This window comes from Vipera berus (assembly GCF_964194415.1).
Source record: "Vipera berus genome assembly, chromosome: 5".
Lineage (NCBI taxonomy): Eukaryota > Metazoa > Chordata > Lepidosauria > Squamata > Viperidae > Vipera > Vipera berus.
Window position 1 is genome coordinate 45,414,117 of NC_138207.1, and position 22,796 is coordinate 45,436,912.

The 22,796-nt window shown below is 41.5% G+C and overlaps 1 protein-coding gene across 1 annotated transcript in view; it reads right to left on the bottom strand.

Moving 5' to 3' along the window:
* Window positions 1-22,796, bottom strand: part of ABCC2 (ATP binding cassette subfamily C member 2) — a 35,013-nt gene that overhangs the window by 6,643 nt on the left and 5,574 nt on the right. Inside the window, exons 4-25 of the mRNA XM_081328162.1 lie at window positions 22,480-22,614; window positions 22,044-22,166; window positions 21,713-21,768; window positions 21,227-21,458; window positions 20,835-21,013; window positions 18,921-19,098; window positions 18,201-18,455; window positions 16,667-16,732; window positions 15,629-15,766; window positions 14,328-14,474; window positions 13,307-13,391; window positions 13,093-13,159; window positions 12,743-12,869; window positions 12,108-12,284; window positions 11,636-11,803; window positions 8,920-9,106; window positions 8,651-8,777; window positions 7,014-7,137; window positions 5,402-5,621; window positions 4,895-5,049; window positions 1,196-1,351; window positions 168-367 (exon numbers count right to left, since the gene is read on the bottom strand). Of these exons, the coding sequence (XP_081184288.1) occupies window positions 168-367; window positions 1,196-1,351; window positions 4,895-5,049; window positions 5,402-5,621; window positions 7,014-7,137; window positions 8,651-8,777; window positions 8,920-9,106; window positions 11,636-11,803; window positions 12,108-12,284; window positions 12,743-12,869; window positions 13,093-13,159; window positions 13,307-13,391; window positions 14,328-14,474; window positions 15,629-15,766; window positions 16,667-16,732; window positions 18,201-18,455; window positions 18,921-19,098; window positions 20,835-21,013; window positions 21,227-21,458; window positions 21,713-21,768; window positions 22,044-22,166; window positions 22,480-22,614 (3,302 nt within the window). The remainder of the gene's footprint in view (window positions 1-167; window positions 368-1,195; window positions 1,352-4,894; window positions 5,050-5,401; window positions 5,622-7,013; window positions 7,138-8,650; window positions 8,778-8,919; window positions 9,107-11,635; window positions 11,804-12,107; window positions 12,285-12,742; window positions 12,870-13,092; window positions 13,160-13,306; window positions 13,392-14,327; window positions 14,475-15,628; window positions 15,767-16,666; window positions 16,733-18,200; window positions 18,456-18,920; window positions 19,099-20,834; window positions 21,014-21,226; window positions 21,459-21,712; window positions 21,769-22,043; window positions 22,167-22,479; window positions 22,615-22,796) is intronic.

The window sequence follows — 22,796 nt, forward strand, 5'->3', positions numbered from 1 at the left end:
TACCTATGAGATCATCTCCCAACTAGACTAGAATATTGCAAAATGTCGTAAGAACTGGGGACAATTCAGCAGTCGAGGACAGGAGACCAATTGTCTTTCATGATGGCAGTGAAAAAAAACCTGGCAACCTATGTCCTACATTTATATCTTCTACAGGAGAGACTTGCCTGTTGGAAACAAGCCAAGAGTAAACAGACTTCTGATTCACATCCACAATCTTTTCATTGTGCTGCAGGAAGCGCTCCTGATGCCCAAAAGCCCGGATGACAGAGAGACCTGATACTGTCTCACCAAAATGGGAATAAATTGGAGACCTGGTGACAGAGTCCAAACGTCGTAGCTGGCGGGATGTAGCCACATAGAATTGCTAGGAATAAAGAGATAGCTCAGCAAGATCCATGAAACTATATTAAGACACTTCATATTGGAGTTTGCTTTTCTCGATTTTAGCTAATATTCTTATAAAACAAAATTGTGGCATCCTATAGTTTCAAGTGTACATTATACTGGCACATAATTCTTGTATTTGAGCAATTTGTTTCTAATTAATGTTCCTAAAGCAAAGGTCTATTTTCCCTCAACATGGATGTGTATGTTTACCTGCAATTCACCTCAGAGTCTGGCCATGTTCTTTTAACATGTTCTTTTAGCTATCTTATGACTATCATAGCTACAGGGGAATATCATTTCAGAAATGAACAAAGCAAACACTAGGACAGGTCTGTGTTATGAGAGGAAAAGAGAACTATTCCATTTTAGGAATATGTGATTTAATTTATCTTTTGTTTTATACACCTAAGGTTCAAACAATTAGATCTTCAATTTATGGCATTTCCATTATCATCAAGACTCATCAGAAAATCCATAACAGGTTTAGGACTATTTTATAGAAAGATTTATGGGTAGTCAAAATTTTCTGACTGAGATCCAAAAGAGTCAAGTATACTTAAGAATATTAGAATGCAATAGTTATTGAGTATTGAGAGTACAATAAGGTATTAAGTATTCCTGAATCTGTCTTGTTTTGAAACCTACAGGACTTTCACTTACTTTTGTTTCACATTCTACAAGGCATCACAGAATTGGATCTAATCAGGCAGCAGCCATTTTAGTAATGAATTTCTCAGTAAGAGCTCTAAGAACTCTGAAGGTTTTATTTCAAGAATATCCACTCCCACTCCTATTGACAACTCACTAGAATGAGGTAGTACAGGATTCCCAAAGGCAGGATGATAATTGCAAACAAAGGCGTCGCTAAGCAAATTATCACTACAGTACTGAGAATCATAAAGAAGCAGTTCATCCAGGAGCGAAGTGATATTGGAAGAGTCTCGTCCACAGTGAAAATATCCTGTAAAAAGAGGATGAGAATAAGAATAAAACTAATAAAATGAGAATAGTCAGAAGAAGCCAATGGACGATGCAATCTAACTGTACTTTTATAGCAAATTCAAGTAATTTATGCTTTTATTCTAAACTTTTCATACTGTAAGCTCTTTCCAATGATGCAGTGGTGAGGATATGTCTTAACTTTTCTTGAATTATAAAAAAATAACTATCTGCATTCAATTCAAGGATCTCAGAATACAAAATGTTAAAGGTAGTATTGGGCATTAGTGATGGTTGACGAGCTTATAAGAAGACTAATTTAAATTTCTTCCATATAGAAGATATCAGAAGATGCATCCATGGCCAGTTTTCTGTTTTTTAATGGCTTTATTCTTTTGTTTATTTAAATGTACAAAAATTCCACGTTCACGTTAGCAAAGATTTGCTAGTTATGGACAGTTCATTACTACATTGTCTATAGTAGATGGGCAACTGGGTATGTGTGAAATAGCATAGCATGAAATCCAAACTGGTCCAGAATGGAGAATATTAGAAACCCAGTATTGAAATGACTGAGCAAAAAATATGTGTGAAAGTATCAATATAATCAAGAATTAAATTCTTGACTGGTGATAGGAAATAGATCAAAGAAAGGCAAAATCTCTAGCCTAAGAGAAAATATCTAGGAAAGACTCTTTTATTTATTTATTTATCTAATGGAACTTATATGCCGCCCTATCTCCCGAAGGACTCAGGGCGGCTAACAACAGTAAAATACAAGTAAAAATACAAATATTAAAAATTAAACTATATCTATAGCCCCAACTACAACCCATAAAACCTTAAAACCATATTAAAAAACCCCTTATCATCAGTCCAGGTCGGCCTGTTGGAAAAGAAATGTCTTAAGGTCACGACGAAAGGACCGGAGGTCTGGGGTCATCCGGAGCTCCAGGGGAAGCTGATTCCACAGGGCAGGTGCCCCCACAGAGAAGGCCCTCCCCCTGGGGGTTGCCGGGCGACATTGGCCGACGGCACCCTGAAGAGGCCCTCTCTGTGTGAGCGCACAGGGCGATGGGAAGTCGTTCCTGACAGCAGACGGTCCTGCAGGTATCCCGGGCCTAAGCTATGTAGGGCTTTATAGGTAAGAACCAGCACCTTAAATCTCACCCGGAGGGCAACCGGTAACCAATGCAGCTCATGCAGGAGGGGTGTAATATGGGAGTATCGGGATGCTCCCATCACAACCCGTGCGGCCGCATTCTGCACCAGCTGAAGTCTTCGGGTGGTCTTCAAGGGCAGCCCCATGTAGAGAGCATTGCAGTAATCAACCCGGGAGGTAACGAGCGCATGAGTGACCGTATGTAAAGCATCTCGGTCCAGATAGGGGCGCAACTGGTGCACCAGGCGAACCTGGGCAAATTCCCCCCCTGGCCACGACTCCTATACGATCTTCTAAACTGAGTCATGCATCCAGGAGGACGCCTAAGTTGTGCGCCCTATCAACGGGAGGTAACACCTCTCCCCCCATAACCAAAGATGAAATATCCTGGACTACATGAGATGCTGATACATAAAGCCACTTGGTCTTGGCCGGGTTGAGTTGGAGCCTGTTCTTCCCCATCCAGATTTGTACCGCTTCCAAGCAACGGGACATCACATCGAGGGCATCACTGGGTTGGTTTGGGGTGGAGATGAAAAGCTGGGTATCATCAGCATATTGATGATACCTTACCCCGAAACCACGGATGATCTCACCCAGTGGCTTCATATAGATGTTGAACAGGAGGGGAGAAAGGACCGACCCCTAGGGCACCCCACAATCAAGGGGCCTCGGGGTTGACCTCTGCCCCCCTGCCAACACCGTATGCTAACGGCCCGAGAGGTAGAACCACCGTAGAACGGTGCCTCCCACTCCCAACCCCCTGAGACGTCGCAACAGGATACCATGGTCGATAGTATCAAAAGCTGCTGAGAGATCTAATAGGACCAGGACAGAGGAATAACCCCTATCCCAGGCCCGCCAGAGATCATCCACCAGCGCAACCAATGCCGTTTCCGTGCTGTACCTGGGCCTGAAACCCGATTGGTATGGATCCAGATACTCAGTTTCTTCCAGGACCAGCGGGAGCTGCCGTGCCACCACGCTCTCAACAACCTTTGTGAGAAAGCGAAGGTTGGAGACAGGACGAAAATTATTCAAAATAGCTGGATCCAAGGCAGGTTTCTTGAGGAGGGGCCTCACCACCACCTCCTTCAAAGCGGCAGGGAAGCACCCCTCACTCAAAGAAGCATTAATCACTGCCTGGAGCCAGCCTCGTGTGACTTCCCGAGCTGCATAAACCAGCCAGGAGGGACACGGGTCCAACAAACACGTGGCGGCACTTAATCTACCCATGATCCTGTCCACTTCATCCAGAGTCACAGGGTCAAACTCCTCCCAAATAATGTCAGCCAGACCCATCGCTTCCCCCTCGTCAGATACTGCCCAGTCAGAGTCCAGACCGGTACAGATCTGAGCGATTTTGTCCAGCAGATGCTGACTAAACTCCTTGGCCCATCCTCGTAAGGGGTCCTCCCCTGTCCCCTGATTTAAAAGGGAACAGGTCACCCTAAACAGGGCGGCCGGGTGATTATCTGCGGACGCAATGAGGGTGGCGAAGTAGGCACACTTCGCCACCTCCATTGCCACAAGGTAAGATCTGGTAAAAGATCTTAACTGTATTCAGTCAGATTCGGACCGACTGGATCTCCAAATGCTCTCTAGGCCCCTCCTCCAGCGCTTCATCTCCCGTAGGTCCATGGAAAATCAAGGGGCCAACCGGGACCTGCGCCGGGTCAGAGGCCACAAAGGCACAATGCGGTTGAGAGCTTCAGAAGCAGTCCGTTGCCAGGCATCAACCAAGGTCTCGACCGGGCTGTGGGAAAGGGAGGCAGGAATCAATCCAAGCGCCGTCTGAAACCTTTCCGGATCCATCAGGCGCCTGGGGCGGAAACACAGGAGGGAAGGTTTTGAAACACAGGAGGGAAGGTGGAGATTAGATCTCTTCAGGGAGGGAGTCCCAAGGCCTAAAGGCCTATTTGATTTGATCAGACAAGCATATGACTATGGGAGAAGGCAGTCCTGAAGATAACTAGGTCATACCTATGTAGGGCCTGGAAGGTAACAAGTAGCACCTTGAATCGCATCCAGAAGCCAACTAGAAACCAATGCAGCTCCTGAAGCATTGGAGTCACATAGGTATAATAGGAAACACCCGTCAGTACTTGGCCAGTCCATTTTGTACTAGCTGTGGTTTCCAAATGCTTTTTGAGGACTCCCATTACAAATCCAAATGAGAGATGGCTAGGGGATGACAGATTGTGAACAGAGTTTTCCGATCCAGAAATTACTGCAATTACACATTAGAAATAGCTGTATTATAACCCTCCTGAACACAATTGCCACCTCCTTATCAAACAGGAATTGCACCCAGGAGACCCCCAGGTTCAAGATACTGTCCCACTCATGATCAGTACTTTGGCTGTATCAATTGTAAGGTCCCCACAAAGCCAGAGTTTTGACCTTGGCAAATCTGTTCACTATACGACCAGTTGGTGTTGAGTCAAAGAAACTCATAGGCACCCGCAGGATATTACTGAGGAGCTGTTTGTGCAAGACCCGGGAAGCTCGGATAGTACCAAAGGAAACAAGAACAATTGAGATCAGCAGGAAGAAACCTAGAAGAAACACAAACACCGTTCAGACCCTGATGCAGGTGGGAACATTGATAAGGTACTCTGAATAAAATACATTTGGCTTCTGTTACCTTTGTGTTGCATCTTGATATCATAAACATGTAACTCAGTCTTCTGCTATGTTCTCTCAATTCATTCTGTTCTGAAGTACAGAATTCAAACCTCCAAAAAGAATCTACCAATATTTGTATAGCATAATTTATTATGCTGATGACGGGATGGCCCTTTTTTTGCTGTTTATGATAATTCTCTGTCCCTCCAGACTGTTTTTTCCAGTCTGAGGAGGGGGCAGGGAAGGGATAATAGCAAGGGGTCAGATTTTGGGGAAACTTACTGTTGCTTGCACCCAGCACTCCATAGATTCCAACACGCATATCACGTTCTGTGACTGGATAGGTCTTATTCTCATAGCGTAGAGCATCAGTTGTCCAGTCACTAAGCCAGAGGTTGAAACCAACGAAGGATGCAGCTTGTCCAATATAACCGATGAGGATGCTTAATGAGAGGACCCAACTGACAGCATGAAAGTATCGCAGATATGTAAATAGCTTCACCTGTATAGCACAGCATTGTTATGAATCGTACACTGCACAATTGTTTTCTACTTTATAATATCAGATCCTGCAGACTCCTTACATTCCAGTAAATCTGCATCTCACAAATATATTGACATGGATATAAGAGCTTAGCCTTAGAATATCATAACTAAAGACAGAGCTATTCACAGGAAGGCTGTAGTGGAAATCCCAAAGTTCTTATACTAAGCATCAGATAATGGCAAAAAAAGAGTACACATAAACAAGAATCAAGACCTCAAAACTAGATTGTCATTACACAAAGGAATAAAGTTGAAAGTGTGGTCTGCACGTAGGAAAAGCAATGCTGAAAACATGGATTGGAATTGGCTGCTGCTAGGCAAAATCAAAAGCCCTCCCTGTAATGCTAGATTCAGTTCATCCCCCAACCCCCTAAGGGGACATGATTGTTTTACAGTCCTGGCTCTGCCAAGAAATCTTGAGGGGGAACAATTGGGGAATCTGCTGAGAGAAAGGCAGACTGACCAACATGGCCACACTATTGGACTGATATAATGGTGTCCACAGCCAGCTATTTTAGCCACAGCTTGGCCTTTTCGGGGCCATGCTGAAGCCCATAGTCTGCAAGGTTAGCATACCTCTCAGCCTATAAAAGGGAGAGCTGATGCAGAACATAGCAAGCAGATGAGGAAATGGAAAATGACGTCTAGGTAAGTGCAACAATGACAGGCAAGACATAAGGTAAACTGCTAGGACCACAAGCCACAATAAGCAGCCAATCTTGGCTTGATCCTGCCTGGAGCTTAGGAGCTCAGCATCATTGCTTAGAGTAGATTTGGAACCTGGCTTGGAGCCTAGCAACAACTTTGCTGTACAATTGTAGGCATATAAGGAGCATCCACATTGAGGCAGCACATAATTTCCAATGAATGCAAGAATTTTTGAAGAGGACTATATTTCAGTTTAGTAACTTTAATAACAATAAGGACTAAGCTCTAAATCATTGAGAGGAGAGGAATTGTCTTGGGCCACATATAAAATATATAATTTAGGTAATGTATATAACTATATTATATAATGTTAAAGGTTCACGATCTTGTGGAACTGCATTACTAGCTGTCCAGAGCCACATGTGGCTTGCAGGCCCCAAGTTGGACATGCCTGCCCTAAAAGGTTATGTGGTTAAGCCAACTCATATGGGCTAGCTAGGAGGATGAAGTTAGCTCTGCCCAGCCAATGCAACAGCCTTTCATTGAGGAAGCTGTGTGATATAACAATGTATTGTGTAAATTTATCATAGTGTGTCTAGTCATCGCAAAAAGAAACCCCCACAAGGCTTTATTTTTTCACTACCATCCATAAATAATCTCTTTGAGAAGGGTGTAAAATTCCCATGTCTTCATCTCTTACCTTGCCAGTTTCCACGGCTTCCTTATCAATCAATCTCTGTCCTTTAAACTCTGTCATTGTTTTCTTCTCATTCAAATGCCCTTGATGACTCTTCCTGATAGATATGTTACTGCTGGTACTGCGGCTAGAACAGAAATGTTAATGGTAAAAGGCAGAATTCCTAGATCTCGGCTGCTCTGGCACTATATTGTCTTGCTCTTTAAAAATATTTCTGAAAAAAAAATCTTCCAAAGGTTTCATAATGCCTATGCACCCTTGCCTAAAACAACTCAGAAAGGAACCCAGTGATGAAATTCTAGGCTGGCTAATAGAGGTCCAGAGGAGCACGTTGCTTGATGGCTCTTTCCCAAAGGTTCTGCCTAGCCAATATAACCTAATGGAGTTGGTATGTTCAGAGTTCATTCAGTTAAACAGTGCCTTCTATCAGGGCACACGCCCTCTCTGTTGCAGCACCTGCCCTCTGGAATGAGATCCCCCATGGCTCCCAGCCTGATGCCATCCTGGAATCTCTAAAAGACCTGAATGTTCTCCCAAGTTAGGTTGGATGGAGCCCCTTATTGGATGTTTTACGCAGTACATGTTTTTGTGTGTATGTGTGTTTATGTGTGTGTTAAGTGGTCAGATTCCCATCCTTGTTTATCTATTTTGCACTGTGTTTTTAATTTGTTTTACTTATATTATGAGCTGCCAAGAGGTAGGCTGTGGAAAGGAAGGAAGGAACTAAGCTATGTAGTGTTCCATAATGAAACTAGGGTCCACAATAGAACAAGACATAGCACCAGAGCAAAGGTGACAGAGAATTGCACAGAAGATTGGCTTGATTAGCTTGCATCCAAGCCAATTGATAGAGAAACTTCTCAAATCTAGGTGTTGTGTGGATGAGTGAATGGCTTCAATCCTACTCTTCAAAAGGATTTATTGAATTTACTTCGGTCCTTAGCTGCATTTGATGCCTTATTGTGTATTTTACTTTCCCCCCCTCTGTTTTATCTTATTACACAGCATGTTAAGATTAAGGTAGGAAAAATAAACACATATCCCATATATTTAGAAGATGCCCATATTAGGGCAAGCTATAATAAGACAAGCATGAAGACTATGATTTACTGGGTATACTGGGGCTGAGTGTCATTATTAGTTACTTCTGTGGCACAACGTGTTAGAAAGGAACGGTTTCTTAAAATTGCATACTTTGGAGAGTTTCCCACGGCTTCATCTGAGAACTTTTCCTTAGCCACAAACATTAGTGGAAGCCAGGCATTACTGTAGTTATAGAGTTGTCACTATAACAATGAATTGTCCAAGATCCCTTTTCTTTCCTTTCTGCTTGTTGCTAGTGGATGTTCTGCAGTATGGTAAACAGTAGAACAAAGCATTGTAAATTATGGTCTGTGGATGACACAAACCAGCATCAGGTGGACAAAGATAAAATTTAGGTTGCTGAGCTGTTTCCAGTGATGCTTCAATAATTTATGAAGAAAGATAACCAGACCAGGTTCAGGAGATATGCAAAAATCACAAAAGGGCAGGAAAAAAAGAAGGGGAAAAACCAGGGATTGAAAAGAGCAGAAAAAACAAGTGGAGAATAGGAAGACAGAAAGGGAACAAAGGAACAATGGGCTTGTAAAAGAACTGACCTGCGGTTGAAGATTTTTTGTTGGACACTGGCCTCATTCTTCTGTGTCATAGTCACCACATCAGCTGGTATCTCTTCAGTTACAAGTTCAGGATAATCATCCAGTTCCTGCTCTTCTTCTATGCCTGCTGAAAATAATCAAGAGCATGGGATATTTGAATAGAAGGAAGGAAACAGCGCTCAGGTGAGCAAATCTGAAGTTCATCAAATGACATTTTATTGCCACGAGAGTAATTCTAGATGCTGTATCTTTAGTTATTTTTACCGTACCCATAGCTTCTTCTTCATGTATATTATCCTGCTGGTTGCCATATGTGTTGAGCAACTGAGCAAATGATCCACTATTTGCCAATAAGGTATTGTAGGAACCACGTTCCGTGACAGATCCAGCCTCTAACACGACAATATCATCAACTTGTGCAAGGAAGCTTAAGTTATGAGTCACTAGGATCCGTGTCTGTAGCACAAATAAGTGTAACAAATTCAAAGAATAGTTTAGCCTTCTTAGTCATGCTATCCCAGATTTAGGTCATGTTAAATAAACAATGATTCTACAAAGCATTCAATGCCCTCAGTATTATTTTTTTCTCTTTCTCTTTTCAAAGGACATTTTAAAAATGGATAATAGTTTATTTATGTATCTTAAGTAATTTTATATGAATTTTTAAATGAATAAATGCAAAGAAGTAGAAAAAGGACAAGAACAAAAGAAAGTAGTAAAAAACATTAAAAAGAAAACTATGCATGTCAGATGTCCCTCACATATCAGACAATACTAAAACATTTCTAAATTAAAAAACTAAATGATAATTTTCTGTTGTTACAAGGTTTATAAAATCAATGGCAAAGGAGCACATTTTCTGATTGATTATGTGCCAGCAAGTCATTTTTAACTCCTAACAACCAGTTAGGTAGATTTTCTCCATGAAGAAGAAAAGCAGAAGATATTGCGTTTATTTTTTTTAATTAGTGGATAAAATTGCCGTTTCAAAAACAGATAAATTAAATATCTCTTGAATCAAAATCTTAATATCAGAAATACTACGACTTTTCCATTTCTCAAAACAATATCCAAGCCCAATACAACCATGGCTCCTCAAAAATAGAGCATTATTGCCAATGCAGTTTTCAGATACTTAATTCTTTTCATGATTAGATAAGTGTTGTACCCTTGGTCTCTTTGCCCCTCCCCTATATTTTTCAATCATCTGAATTTCAGTATGCAAAATTGCCAAATGTTCTGTGGCCCCCTCAGCATATGCCATGGCCTACTTCTTACATTTTTCACCTGGGGCTCCTTGAAATATCCTACAGACCCCTGATGAGAACTGCTGACTTAGGCAATCAAACCTACTCTTTTCCTTCTCTTGCCTTTTGTTGTAAGGGACAAGAGCCAGCCATCACAACCTTATGTCATTCGTTAGTAATCATTCTTCTTAGGAATCCAATCTCAGGAAAATGGTAAGGTTACGATGAATGGTCTGCTATTTTGAATAGTCTTAAAGGTAAAGGTAAAGGTTCCCCCGCACATGCGTGCTAGTCGTTTCCGATTCTAGGGGCCAGTGCTCATCTCCGCTTCAAAGCCGAAGAGCCAGCGCTTGTCCAAGGATGTCTCCATGGTCATGTGGCCGGCCTGACTAGACACCAAAGGCGCACAGAACGCTGTTACCTTCCCACCGGAGTGGTCCCTATTTTTCTACTTGCATTTTTAGGTGCTTTCGAACTGCTAGGTTGGCAGAAGCTGGGATGAGTAACAGGTGCTCACTCTGTTACGTGGCACTCGGGATTTGACCTGCCAAACTGCCAATCTTCTGATCGACAAGCTCAGCGTCCTAACCCACTGAACCACTGCGTCCCTTTGTCTTACTGTCTTACTTAAAAAGTCTTACTGACTTTTTAAACCAGCTGAAAAACCAAATCTTAAAAAAATCTGTGCACCCAAGCCAGCCAATATCTTTCAGGGATGGGGATTAGTATTAGTATTATTTTGTTATGTCCCTGCCAGAGGCCAGCTCGGATGAGGAGGATGAGCTGGACTCAGGACCATCCGAAAGGGGAGATGTGGGATGTCCAAAGACTGAGGAAAGCACATGGCTAGGAGTCAATTCTGGAAACATCAGGGAGTGGGGTAAGTGTTCGACTGGATGAGCAGCTGCTTGCGCAAGCATAAGAACAAGAGATGGATCAGCAGCGGGTCAACTCTGATAAGAACAGCTGCTGTTCCCGCCTGATCCATGGACAAGGAGAGCCGAATGCCAAGAGGCACAGAGGAAGTTGGCAAGGCTACTTGCAAAGAAGCAGCCTCACCCCTCCGGATGAGAAACATCAGCCAGGGTTGACTTAAGTGGACAGAGGGGTTTGGTTGGTTGTTGGAGGCAACCATTCACAATTAGTCATTTCGTGCATGCTCTTGACTTCCTTCTGCCTTGAACCTCCTTACTATTTGTTGATTTCATTGTCCCTTGACTCCTTGGACTCCATAACGATTTCCTCGTGCCCTTGAACCTTTTGACTTCCCGTTGACTTTATTGTACCTTGACTCCTTGGACTCCGTTTTGCTTTCCTCCTGCCTTGAACCTATTGACTTTGCATTGACTTTGTTGTGCCTGGAACTCATTTAACCATGTTTGCCTGTGCTGCGCTTTGAAACAAGACAGTTGGGGTAATTTACCTGGCTAATGTTACCCCCCACCCCCAAGCCGTAGAAGCAAAGAGGACTGTGGTTTGTTGGAAACAGACTTCTGAAGGACTGAACTTGCATTTGGAACCTGGGGCATGACAAAGGGGCTTGACAGAGTGAAATAACAACATGCTGAACCCCGCTCGTGTGCTTCTGTGGACTGGGACAGAACAAGTTTCCTATATGGGCTATGTTCAGGTCTGGTTTATTATCTTCTTCTAAGAAAGAAACATATATTAATTTTTATAATAATAAGTAAAAAAAACATCTACTATACTCAAAACACAACCCATAGTGCAAATTTACCTTATTCTGTAACAGTCCTTCTGGCCCAAGCACTTTGTCAAAAATGTGCCGTCCTACATGGGAATCCACAGCTGAGAGGGGATCATCCAATAAGTAGGTATCCGCATTGTTGTACACAGCTCTAGCTAGGCTAACACGTTGTTTCTGACCTCCACTCAAGTTAATTCCCTATGGAAGAAAGTACACTGAACTTCTCCATGATCCATACTAGTGACGTTGTTTGCACAAAAGGTTAATTCCAGGGCTACTTAAATCAAGGATGATTACATCATGCATCCTATAGTATTCGTTTGCTAGGCTTAGATTTTTTTGGCACAATTAGAGAGAGTTAGCCAGTTATTCTTCAAGTTAGAAGAATAAGACTAGTTAGGTTGTGAAAAAAATTCCTGATAAATCTGGCAGAAATTAAACTAATTAATATACTGGCTCTACCTCTTAGTGTTTCTTTGATTATTGAGCTCAATGGTGATACCTTTTCTCCAATCTCAGTTAGGTCTCCTCCTGGAAGCAATTGTAGGTCAGGAAGCAAAGCACAGGCCTCTAACACTTGTTGATATCGAGCCTCATAGAGGGGGGACCCAAAAAGGATGTTGTCTTTCAAAGTCGCATTTTGTATCCATGCTTGCTGAGGCACATAGGCCATAGATCCCTGAAAGAAAAGGGGGGGGGAAAATATCCAGCTACTTAAGATAATAACTGGAAAGAACTATCGTCTTTCGTCAGCAGTTGGATCAATGAGGAATGCAAGGAAAAAGAAATGATGTTCATTGAGTACTTAAGACGGGCAAAGTCTGTGGCAGAGTAACTTTTTAAAAACAATCAGGTGAGGGACTGGCCTGGATCTCTTTCAGATTGCAGGCAACAACTCACATTTTCGAAGGTTCAGATGAGTGGGAAATCTCTCTACAAGGGAATTAGCCAACATAGTAAACTCTGTGATAGATCTATCTATTTACTGGGAATGGAACAGGATGTTTGTTTTATTGCTGTTTTTAAACTGAGATGAGCTTCCAAACAGTAACCTTACTTCAGGATTCTACCCGAGTACTTAGTTCTATTTATTACATAGTCCATATTTAATTCAGGAAAAAAAGGTTTTCCCTTCACCTGAATATTGATGTGTCCCTTGATGTTCTCCATCTCGCCCAACATGGCAGATATCAATGAAGATTTTCCTGATCCCACAGACCCCACTATGGCTACAAGGCTTCCACAAGCAATTTCCAAGGTGATGCTGTAGAGAAGAATGCAATATAAACAGATGTGAAGTAATGCCTGGAGACAGTTTTAAAAATGGTTGTTCCTATGCTAAAGAGTGTGGTCTCCACTGAGCAGTGCCAGACATCCTCTAAGAACAACAGAATGTATTTGTTTGTTTTGCCCAACTCAGTATGTCACTGAATAAAAAGAACCCCATTCCACCCACAGCCCAACCTGTGCTCTATATGGTGACTTACTCTTTTACAGTGGCTTCAGAGTCCTGTTCCCAGGCAAAAGAGGCCTTGTGAAATTTCACAGCACAGGCTGGAAGACAAAGAAAGGGTAACATCAACATTAGGGAGAGAGAACTACTCAGTCCAGACCCAGTACACAAACAGACTTGTCCTTCTGCATATTCCCAGAGCTTTGCCTGTTTTGATCACCCACGTCTGAACCCTAAACTTAATTTACCAGGAGTGGAATTATGCCATATAGCTGAAGTGTTCAGGTCTTCACTACCCAGGTATCTCTCTAGTCGATCAGTAGATACTTTCACCTGTAAAATTTAAAAACAAAGTCAGAGAAGATAGCTCCAGAGCCATCAGGCAGTCTTGTTGGATACTTCTTAGAATCTATTTGACAGTTTTTAATACTTCAAGTCAGACTGAGGAATACATATAGGTGTTCTGTACCAGCCTGCTACCGGCCTTGCAGAAAGGCAACCCCTGTACAAACGGCAGAGGCTGGAGAGCGTCTGAAGCTGGAAAACGTCTGCCAAGATTTATTACACAAACAAGCAACAAAACATGAAACAAGATACCGGAACTTTGATCCTCAAACGGAGCGGCTGCTTTCAGCAACCAGCCCTTCCCCAAACACTCCCTTTATTAGAGTTCAGGGCGTGGCCTCCCTGTGCCTCCTTCCGAGGAGTCCCACAGCCTTTCTCTGCTTGCTCCTGCTTGACTGCCTCCTGCGTCGGGCGTCCTTGAACAGGGCCAGCTGTGGGTCATCATCATCCGCACTGTCGGGCTCGCGCAGCTGAGAAGAGGGGCCTGGCTGGGGGCTCTGCGAAGCCTCCAAGCCATCATCAGCAAGTTCGTCTTCAACACCCTCCTCCTCCCCCTCGTCTGAGTCATCCGAGTCATCCGACCCGGCTGCCGGACCCACAGGCTGACCCTGAATCACAACAATAGGTGACTGAGCTTAAATTTATAACTTCTCACGCTCTACACATATTCTAATGCAGGGGTGTCAAACTGCTGGCCCGCAGGCCGGACGTTTCATCCAGAAGCCACGCCCACCCCATTGCCGGCAATGGCAAAACTGTCCCGATACGTTGCGTAATGTCACGTGACATCACGAGTTTGACATGTCTGTTCTACTGGAACTTCTTTGCCAATGATACAAAATAAATATGGGAAAGAGATCAGCACTAATTCTGAAATCAGGCTCCATCTCCCTGGATGTATATATTCCTTGTAAGGCTGCTCACTTGCACCATGGAGGACAGTGTCAATGGAAACATGGCAAGCGGGAAGCGCAGGATATTGAAGAGCGCTATAGAAGTAAAGGCCTTCTGTGCATCCAAGATGTTGTTCTCATCCACCATCACATAGACAGCAAAGGTAGCTACAGAGACCTAGGTGACAGAAGTGGAAAAAGCAAATGAAAAGTGATTGAGTTGGGGTTATTTAGTTTCTAAAGAAATGTTGTAAGAGTCTGGAGAAATGCCCACTAAGGAAAGACTACAAGGTGGAGACAGATTTAGAATATGAGGGAGAGATGTGAATTTTTCCACTTTTCCTCCCATATAAAAATCTTTCCTGCTTTGTTTTTTTTTAAAGAAATTGCACAGATTTTTGGTAAGCATTTGTAATGCATATTTTTTGTACATACTATTTCTAGTGTGCACATTATTTGCAAATGTTTTCAGAGGAAATGCCCATTCATATACAGTATTTCTATAATAATATCTGCATTAATATAGTTAAAACTTTTCTGTGATATATATTAATGTATATGTTGATGTTGGTACCTAGCTTTTAAGCTGTAAATTGCATTGCAGAAATCAGGAAAGTGGATATTTTAGTATGTTTATGTTCTGAGTCATCCTATATATGCAGTAGATCCAAACTAACATATTTACTTAAACATCTTAATAAAACGCCTATTTTTATAGACTTAACTCAAAAGAAATGCTTTAATTTTACAGCTATAATTGGCAGTCTATTTCTGTTTGCAGTTCAGAGTCTTTAGTCTAAATCAGTCTTTTTCAATCTGACGTGGTATCTAAGAGAGCAACAAATATGGGAAGGCAAAACATTTTTAACTGCGTTGCTTTGTGAGTCAGACATACATTTAACCTTCAGTCCTTGAGAATGGTTTTTTTTGGTAGTAGTAGGAGGAGGAGGATGGTCATGGATTTGCACTAAGTACATTCAGCTTTTCCAGTCTTCAATTCAAGCTCATAGTGTAATCTTTTAACTGAAGACAGGCAATTGTCTTGGTTCTAAGTCAACAAACCTTGGCCATCCCTCTTAATTAAAATTAGTCAAGCTAGAGACTATTTCCCCCCCCCCAGCCTGCTGTCCTGCACATGTGTTAAGACCAAAGCCCAGAAAGACAAGGCCATGTGAGAAATTGCCAAGTTTCTGCTGGACTCATCCTCACTAACATCTATCAGTATGAACAGAATCATACTGATAGATACTGCAAAATTTCTATTTGTGTTTCACATTTCATTTATTTGTTTACCTCTTCTTAATGCCCCTCCCATTCCCTGGATTGCCTTACTAGAAAAGGTGCACAAGAGAAGAGGAAGATGCCAACTGATTGTAGATGGAAAAAGCGCAGCAGTCCTTTCAATTCCAAAGCCCGGATCTTTTCAACTTGCTTCTGAAATGAGAGCTCCCAAGCAAAGAACTTCAGGATCTGAAAGATACTCATCAATAGAAGAGAACATATGTAGCTCAGAGTTGAATCATGGAGTCATTGGTGCTCTCTGAGACTGGTTATTTGCTTGCAGATGTTTCGTTACCTGACTAGGTAATATCATCAGTACTAATGATTGCAGGGGAAATGGAGAAAATCACATCTCCACCAACCAAGCTCAGAAAGCACAAAAGACCAAAGATACTCATCAAATGGTTGGGGGGGGGCAGTGCTCAGTCATACTGAGGTCCCCAACAATTCAAAACAAAAGAGATGGCTTCTTTCCACTCTGCTTCCATTTTTAAGGTGGACTAGTATGTACACTGATAACACTCAAAGGAAACTTTGATACTGTCACATGTTTGTTTCAGGATGGCATCTAAGAGAGACTTCAGGTAAATCATAACTGCTACATATCTTGTCTGGCTAAACTGACACAAACAATTCACAAAACTTAAGACATCCTTAACTACTCTACTGCAAACAAGTAATGTGGTTTTCTGCAGAACACACACAAATAAGTTGTTCAGTCCTTGAAACAGACTTAAAGCATTTTTAAATTTTCCAATATCCCAATCCTACAAATCCCACCCCACGCACTACAGCCTCACCCCCTCCCAAATATATAGAGAAAAAAATCTCTGGCCTTCAGAAGGTTATCCACTCTTACACCATGATTACAAAATCTACAATCTTTGGTCTACTGTGGCTTCAGGCTTATTTTTTCTTTGAGTTTCCCCCCTTTTGCCTTTGGCCCTATCCAGTGATGTTTATAGACCAGGGTACAAGTGAGGAAATGTGTACCCCAACAGGAAAAACAATTCTACTATAACCCCCTAGTCTGACCAATGCAAGATATAGCAATAAAACCCTACTGATGGCAACCAGTTTATTGCTCACCTTGATACCATTAAGAATTTCATTCATTATTTTCATGCGTTCATCCTTGTGCTTCATATTTTTCACCTGATCAAATAAATGAAGTACATATCAGAGCTGAGAATTATAGAATCATATAAAATATTAGATGCTTATGTGGATACCTCCACTGGTTGATTAATTTTATTTTGCCTCAGACCAACAGTTCTGAAACTCTTTGACCCAACTACTCTTTTCCCCAGTCATAAATAAATAAATAAATAAATAAATAAATAAATAAATAAAACCAGCCAGACTGTTTTTAATTAATTAATTTTAAAAATACCCAGACTCTGTTTTTTTACACAAGTATCTCGGTAGCGGCACCAGAGTAGGTCCACATTACCATCAGGTTAAGAACCAATGCCTTAAAAAAGTCAAAGGGATTTGCTGTTGTTTCTGAAAGGAGAATGAGGGATTGCATTGCCTAGAGTGACCCAGTGCCTAATCTGGGAGTTCTTCTGGACTTGCAACTCCTGCTCAAGGTAGGAGTTGTAGCCAGGAGGGCCTTTGCACAACTTTCAGTTGTGTGCTAGTTATTTCCATTCCCGGACCAAAGTGCCCTGCTTACAGCCACCTACTGTATCTCTTGTTTTGACTATTGTAATGTACTCCACATGGGACTGCCCTTGAAGAGTATCCAGAAGCTTCAGTTAGTTCAAAATCCAGCAGCTTTAACAGTTTGTATGGGCCTAGACTTGCATATATGTCACCTCCTCTGCGGGAGCTGCACTAGCTGCCAATCTGCTTTTGGCTACAATTCAAGCTGATTTACATGGCTTACATGGCTTGGCGCAGGCTATTTGCAGGACTACCTCTCATCTGATATATCCACCTTATCCTTCAGAACAGGAAGGCAGGGTTATGGGTCCCATCGATTAGGAACATACATCTGGTGGAACCATGACAAAGGGTCTTTTTAGTGGTGACCACTTCTTTATGGAATATCATTCCCCCTGAGATAAGCTTGGCCCTACCCTGTTGCTTTTCCAAAAGGCCATAAAAATGCGATTTCATCACTAGGCCTGGGGACAATTAATGGAGATAGAGCTGATCAACAAGATGAAAAATTGCTGCCATAGGGGATGGGGGCTATTGGTTTTTCTTCTATGACAGATTTTTTTAAATGTTGTAAGCCATCCAAAGTTACCTATGTCTGAGTTGGGTCGCTGTATAAATAGGTTTAATAAATAAATATATATATATATAACTCTTCTCTTATTAGCATTGCTGCCAGATTTGCTGTTTGTTTGCTTATTTTCCTTCAGTGCAACCAGTTACTTACTTCCAGATGGAAAACTAAGGAACAAGTAAACATCTTCATTTACTGTTCCTCCATCAGACTACCATTGTTTTGTGAGCCAGAAAGCTGACTAAGCAAAGGGCAGGGGTAAAAAGGAAGAGCTTCCCTGAGAAGCATTTCTCAAATTGGCTTCTGGTGAAATATGGGCCTTCAGCAAATTCCAGGTAGGCTAACCGTTCGTGACAGTATCTGAAAAAAAAAACCTGTAGTTACCTGAACAGTCCTGGACTTAGAGATCAGCACAGCATTTAAAGGGATAAGTAGCACCATCACACCAATCCCAGCAAGCACAGAGGGCCCCAGCTCAGCCCACAGAAAGACAAGAGATAGAATCATTTGCAGTGGAGATGACCACAGCTGATGCATATAGATTGTGAAATCCATGAAACGCTGGGCATCTACTGACATCAGATTCACTGTCTCGCCCACTGTTGATTCCTTCCGTGTAACGTTGGAGACGGTAAGTGCCTGAGAACAGAATCGATTTTGAGGTTTTGAAACAGAATATTGTTCAAATGCAATGATATGCATCCTGATGCTCTTTATCTTTGCTTTGATCAAAGCCCCAGTTATCCCTAGCCAAACAAGCCACTTGCCTGGAATGATATATTAGTTAGGAGCAATCTTTTATTCAGCTTTTGTACACACAAACACACACATACACACACACACACATTGATTATATATATATATATATATATATATATATATATATATATATATATATATATATATATATATATATATATATATATATATATATATATATATACATCAATATATATACATCAATATAAAGATCCAGAAACAACAGATTTACAGCAGTGCTGAACAAGCCCAGCTTTTACCCAATAAGAAGGAAGCATCCTATTAGCACAGATTGGCTAGCATCAGGAAAATCATCCACTACCACCAATTCAAGAGCCAACTGACCTTTTTGTAGATGGCACTCATAAGGGAAGTACGTAAATTCATTCCAACTTCAAAACACAGCTGGAAATACTGCTGTAGGCAGAAAGACTGCACCAATGCAGTCACAAAGAGCAGCACTGCAAACAAATAGCCCTGCCAAGGGTAGGCCTTTGGATCAGATACAAAGCTGATCATCATCCTACAAGAAAAGATAACCTGTACTTCACCCCGAATGCCATATAGAGTTCTAACGACCATATACCAAGAACACTTCCTGCTGACTCTGTCTATACCTGCTTTGTCCTTCATGGGGTCATTTTTTCTTTTTGCGAGATTTAAAGAGGTTGGGTTGTTTCTTTGTTTTCTAAACCATGTTAGTCCTATTTCAGGACTTACATTATATTTCCTGACTCACAATGAGAAATGAGGCCCCTACAGACTGAAACACCACTATTCAGGAATACAAAGATGTTTCAAGGGACAGAAGGTCAGTGGGTGGGTGAGTCACACTGGCAGGGGTCACAAGGAGCCCTGTGGCCTTGGGTTGCTTACCTGTAACATATCCTACAAATAATTAAGTGGGATTGAAGCTGCATTATTAAACCAGGACAAACTTGTTTTCAGGTCCTAGTCACAGATATAAGACATTCTGTGATATGGTCACTTATAAAACTATCCTAGAACAATTTTAAAGCAGAAGTCTGGAATGAGATATTTGTTTTTCAGGCTTACTTTAAAGTCTATAACTGGCATTGGCAGCTTTTAAATCACTGAAAGGTACAGTTAGTTGGGGGGCTAAAGACTGTAAAATGGATGAAAGCCACAACATATATTGCGAAGGGCTAACTACTGGATCAAGATTTGTTTTATCTCTTTTTTATACCTATAGTACATCTATTTCAGGGGTTACTCCATAGTTTTCATGTGTTTTCCACCTCAAGGGAGAGGAAATTGTGCTATTAGGTTTTTAGCAATCATAGCAAAGTGGGGTCTGAGGCTACTGAAAAATAGACTGCCCCCTCCTTTCCACTGACTCCCAGAACAATTTAAGATACGATGCATACATGAGAGTTCATATATCCTAGGCGGAAAGGGAACACAGGATCTCAATTTGGTGGCTTGAGATAGTATTAGAAAGAGCTAGACAGCATATTTAATTCCTTTTTAACTTTTGTATATTGTATTTTTATTGTATTTGCCCTGTACACCGCCCTGAGTCCTTCGGGAGAAGGGCGGTATAGAAATTAAATAATAATAATAATTATTATTATTATTATTATTATTATTATTATTATTATTATTATTATTATTATTATTATTATTATTATTATTATTATTTTACATAAGAGAGCAAAATACAGAGAGCAAAATAATGCAAAAAGCAGAAGAGACATCACAGAATAACATTGAGTCTTTGTCTAGTGAATTGAAAATAGAAATAAAACAGCAACATGAATGAAGGCAAATTTACCTGTCCCAGGATAATATTGCAGGGTCCTGTCTGGGTCAATCACAGGGACCAGAGGTTTAGTCTTTCAAGCTTTCAGACACATGCTGGAGCCCATCCTCAAACAACTTCTCTCTCAACCAGAATATGTGATCACCCAATTTGTTGAGAGAGACGTTCCCTGAGGATGGGCTTCAGCACAAATCCAAAAGCTTGGAAGATTAAACCTCTGGTCCCAGTGACTGACTCAGATAAGATCCTGCAAAACAGCAAAGCATAAAGATTTGTCTCAAAAATTATGGAAATATTGAAGACATTTTTATTTTCTAATTTTTATCTAGAATTTTGAGCAGTATTTGACACAATCTTACACCAAAACTTTGTTAACTGGCATTCCAGTGCTGGTTTGTTTTTTGTTTTGTTTTTTTGTCATCTGTTCATCCATGGGACCAGTGAGGCTTAAAATAAAACCTGAAATAAGGACTTACTTCAGCAGTTGTGGATTCACAAACACCAGAACATCATATACCACCTTCAGTGCCACAGATTTCAGAAGCTTTCCAGCACAGGTTTGAAACAAAGCAACAATTAACCAGTGTTTAGCATAGTAATCTTTGGATTGTTCTCCAGCAATCACCATTTTCTTGGGCTCTTTCTCCTTCTCTTCCTAAGTTCAAAGCAAAATTTGGTATCAAGCATCTGCTTATCTCAGTCCTCCAACCAGACCACCTATGCAGAACCAATCTTATTGTCACCAGGCTGTCTAAAACCGAGATACAGCAGATAGTGGAAAAAGTCATGTGCTAAATTTCTCCCATTTCCACCATTGCTGTTTTTCAGAAATAAAATGTAAGACTTCCCACAAAATAGTAATATTTACCAGGACTAATGCATCTTGACTCTGGGCCTTGCTCAAGCCATTTGTCAGGTCAGTGGCTGCTAAACGCTGTTTCCTCTTCCGATGCCAAATCTCTAGTTTTCGTTGAGCCTTTCTGACCCCAGCCTTCATAGTCTTCTCAAATGTGCAAAAAACCTGCTGCGTCTTCTCTGAATCCCTCAAATCCCAGAGGTCATCAATCTCTAGTGGTTTCCGATATCCCTTTACCACCATACTGAAAGGTATAGCAAATTCTATCAGTGTGAAAATCCAGACATCCTGCTTACTCTGCATAGCTTTAACAATGAAATGTGAGGTGCAAGGGATGTCAATTCTGAGCAGTAATAAGAGTCTACCCTATTTCCATTTTGTTAAAGTTCTGTATCCACATCTCCACCATGAACTGCCCAGCATCTCAGATTAAAACATCCACACTAATGCCTATTGTTGTTGACATTCCCTTGTCTTTTTCCAAGTAGAACTCCATACCTGTTATACCAATGGAAAGTGAGGGAACTCAGGAAAGAGGCTGTGATCTCGGGGTTCTGTGAAATAAGGGAGGCAGAACTTACAAAGTTAAAAATTTAGGAACCAAAGTGATGATGCAGTCTGATCTTCCAAACAAGGATTTCAGTCACTCCCACCCTATAATGCATGAAGTGGGTGCTGTGGCAAACTGCAATTAAGGCTCCAGTACAACTGGTTGGTGGAAAGATCCCTACCGTACTGGGAAGCCGTCTGAAAGCAGGTATCCTCCCTAGAATGCCCATGACTATCCCTTACCTTGACAATTACTCTGCAAATTAAAAATGACTCTTACTTTCGTCGCAGCTTCCTTCATTTCAGGAGCAATGTCAGAAATAACTGAAATAGACAATAAGAGGAATTGAAGTCCATAGGACCCAACGAAGAAGATGAAACGTGGTACATCTGTAATGGCACCCTGCAAGAAAGGGAAGCATATGGGAATTATGAGTGGAAGTGCCAAGAAATAAAATTGCCTTAATCTTCACTGGCAATTAGAGAACCTGGAAGAACCCTCCCATGCGTGGTTTCTTTTCCCACAGATGATATTCCCCCAATCTCTACCCCTGCAGCATTAGGTGCATGCAGTGGGGTAAGCTACAATTGATGGATGGCTAGCTAAACTGAATGTAGTATTTTTATTTATTTGCAGTGGAAACATGGCTAAAGGAAAAACTACTACCAAGAGGCTTTATTACCCCGTTTCTCATTCTCTCTCTTTAGCTTCTCACCTGCACTGCTTGCCGGATAAGTGTCTGGAGCTGAAATATACCACTGATCAAAGAAAAGGTGAGGAAAAGGAAAAGAATCCCCGAATCTCTGCACACAGTGAAACGGCAGCTATCATGGATCAGCAAAACAAGTATCTGTAGTGTAGAGAAAAGCAGAGAGATTGTAAGTCTAAATTGGCTTAAGTCCTTCAGAAGAAAATAGTGCCCCATCAAATAGTTCCATTAAGGGGACATGGAACTTATTAAATGTAGAGCAGTTCGAAGATTAACTTTCTTAGGTAGCAAAACATACTCCACTGAGACAAGGTCAGCAGTAC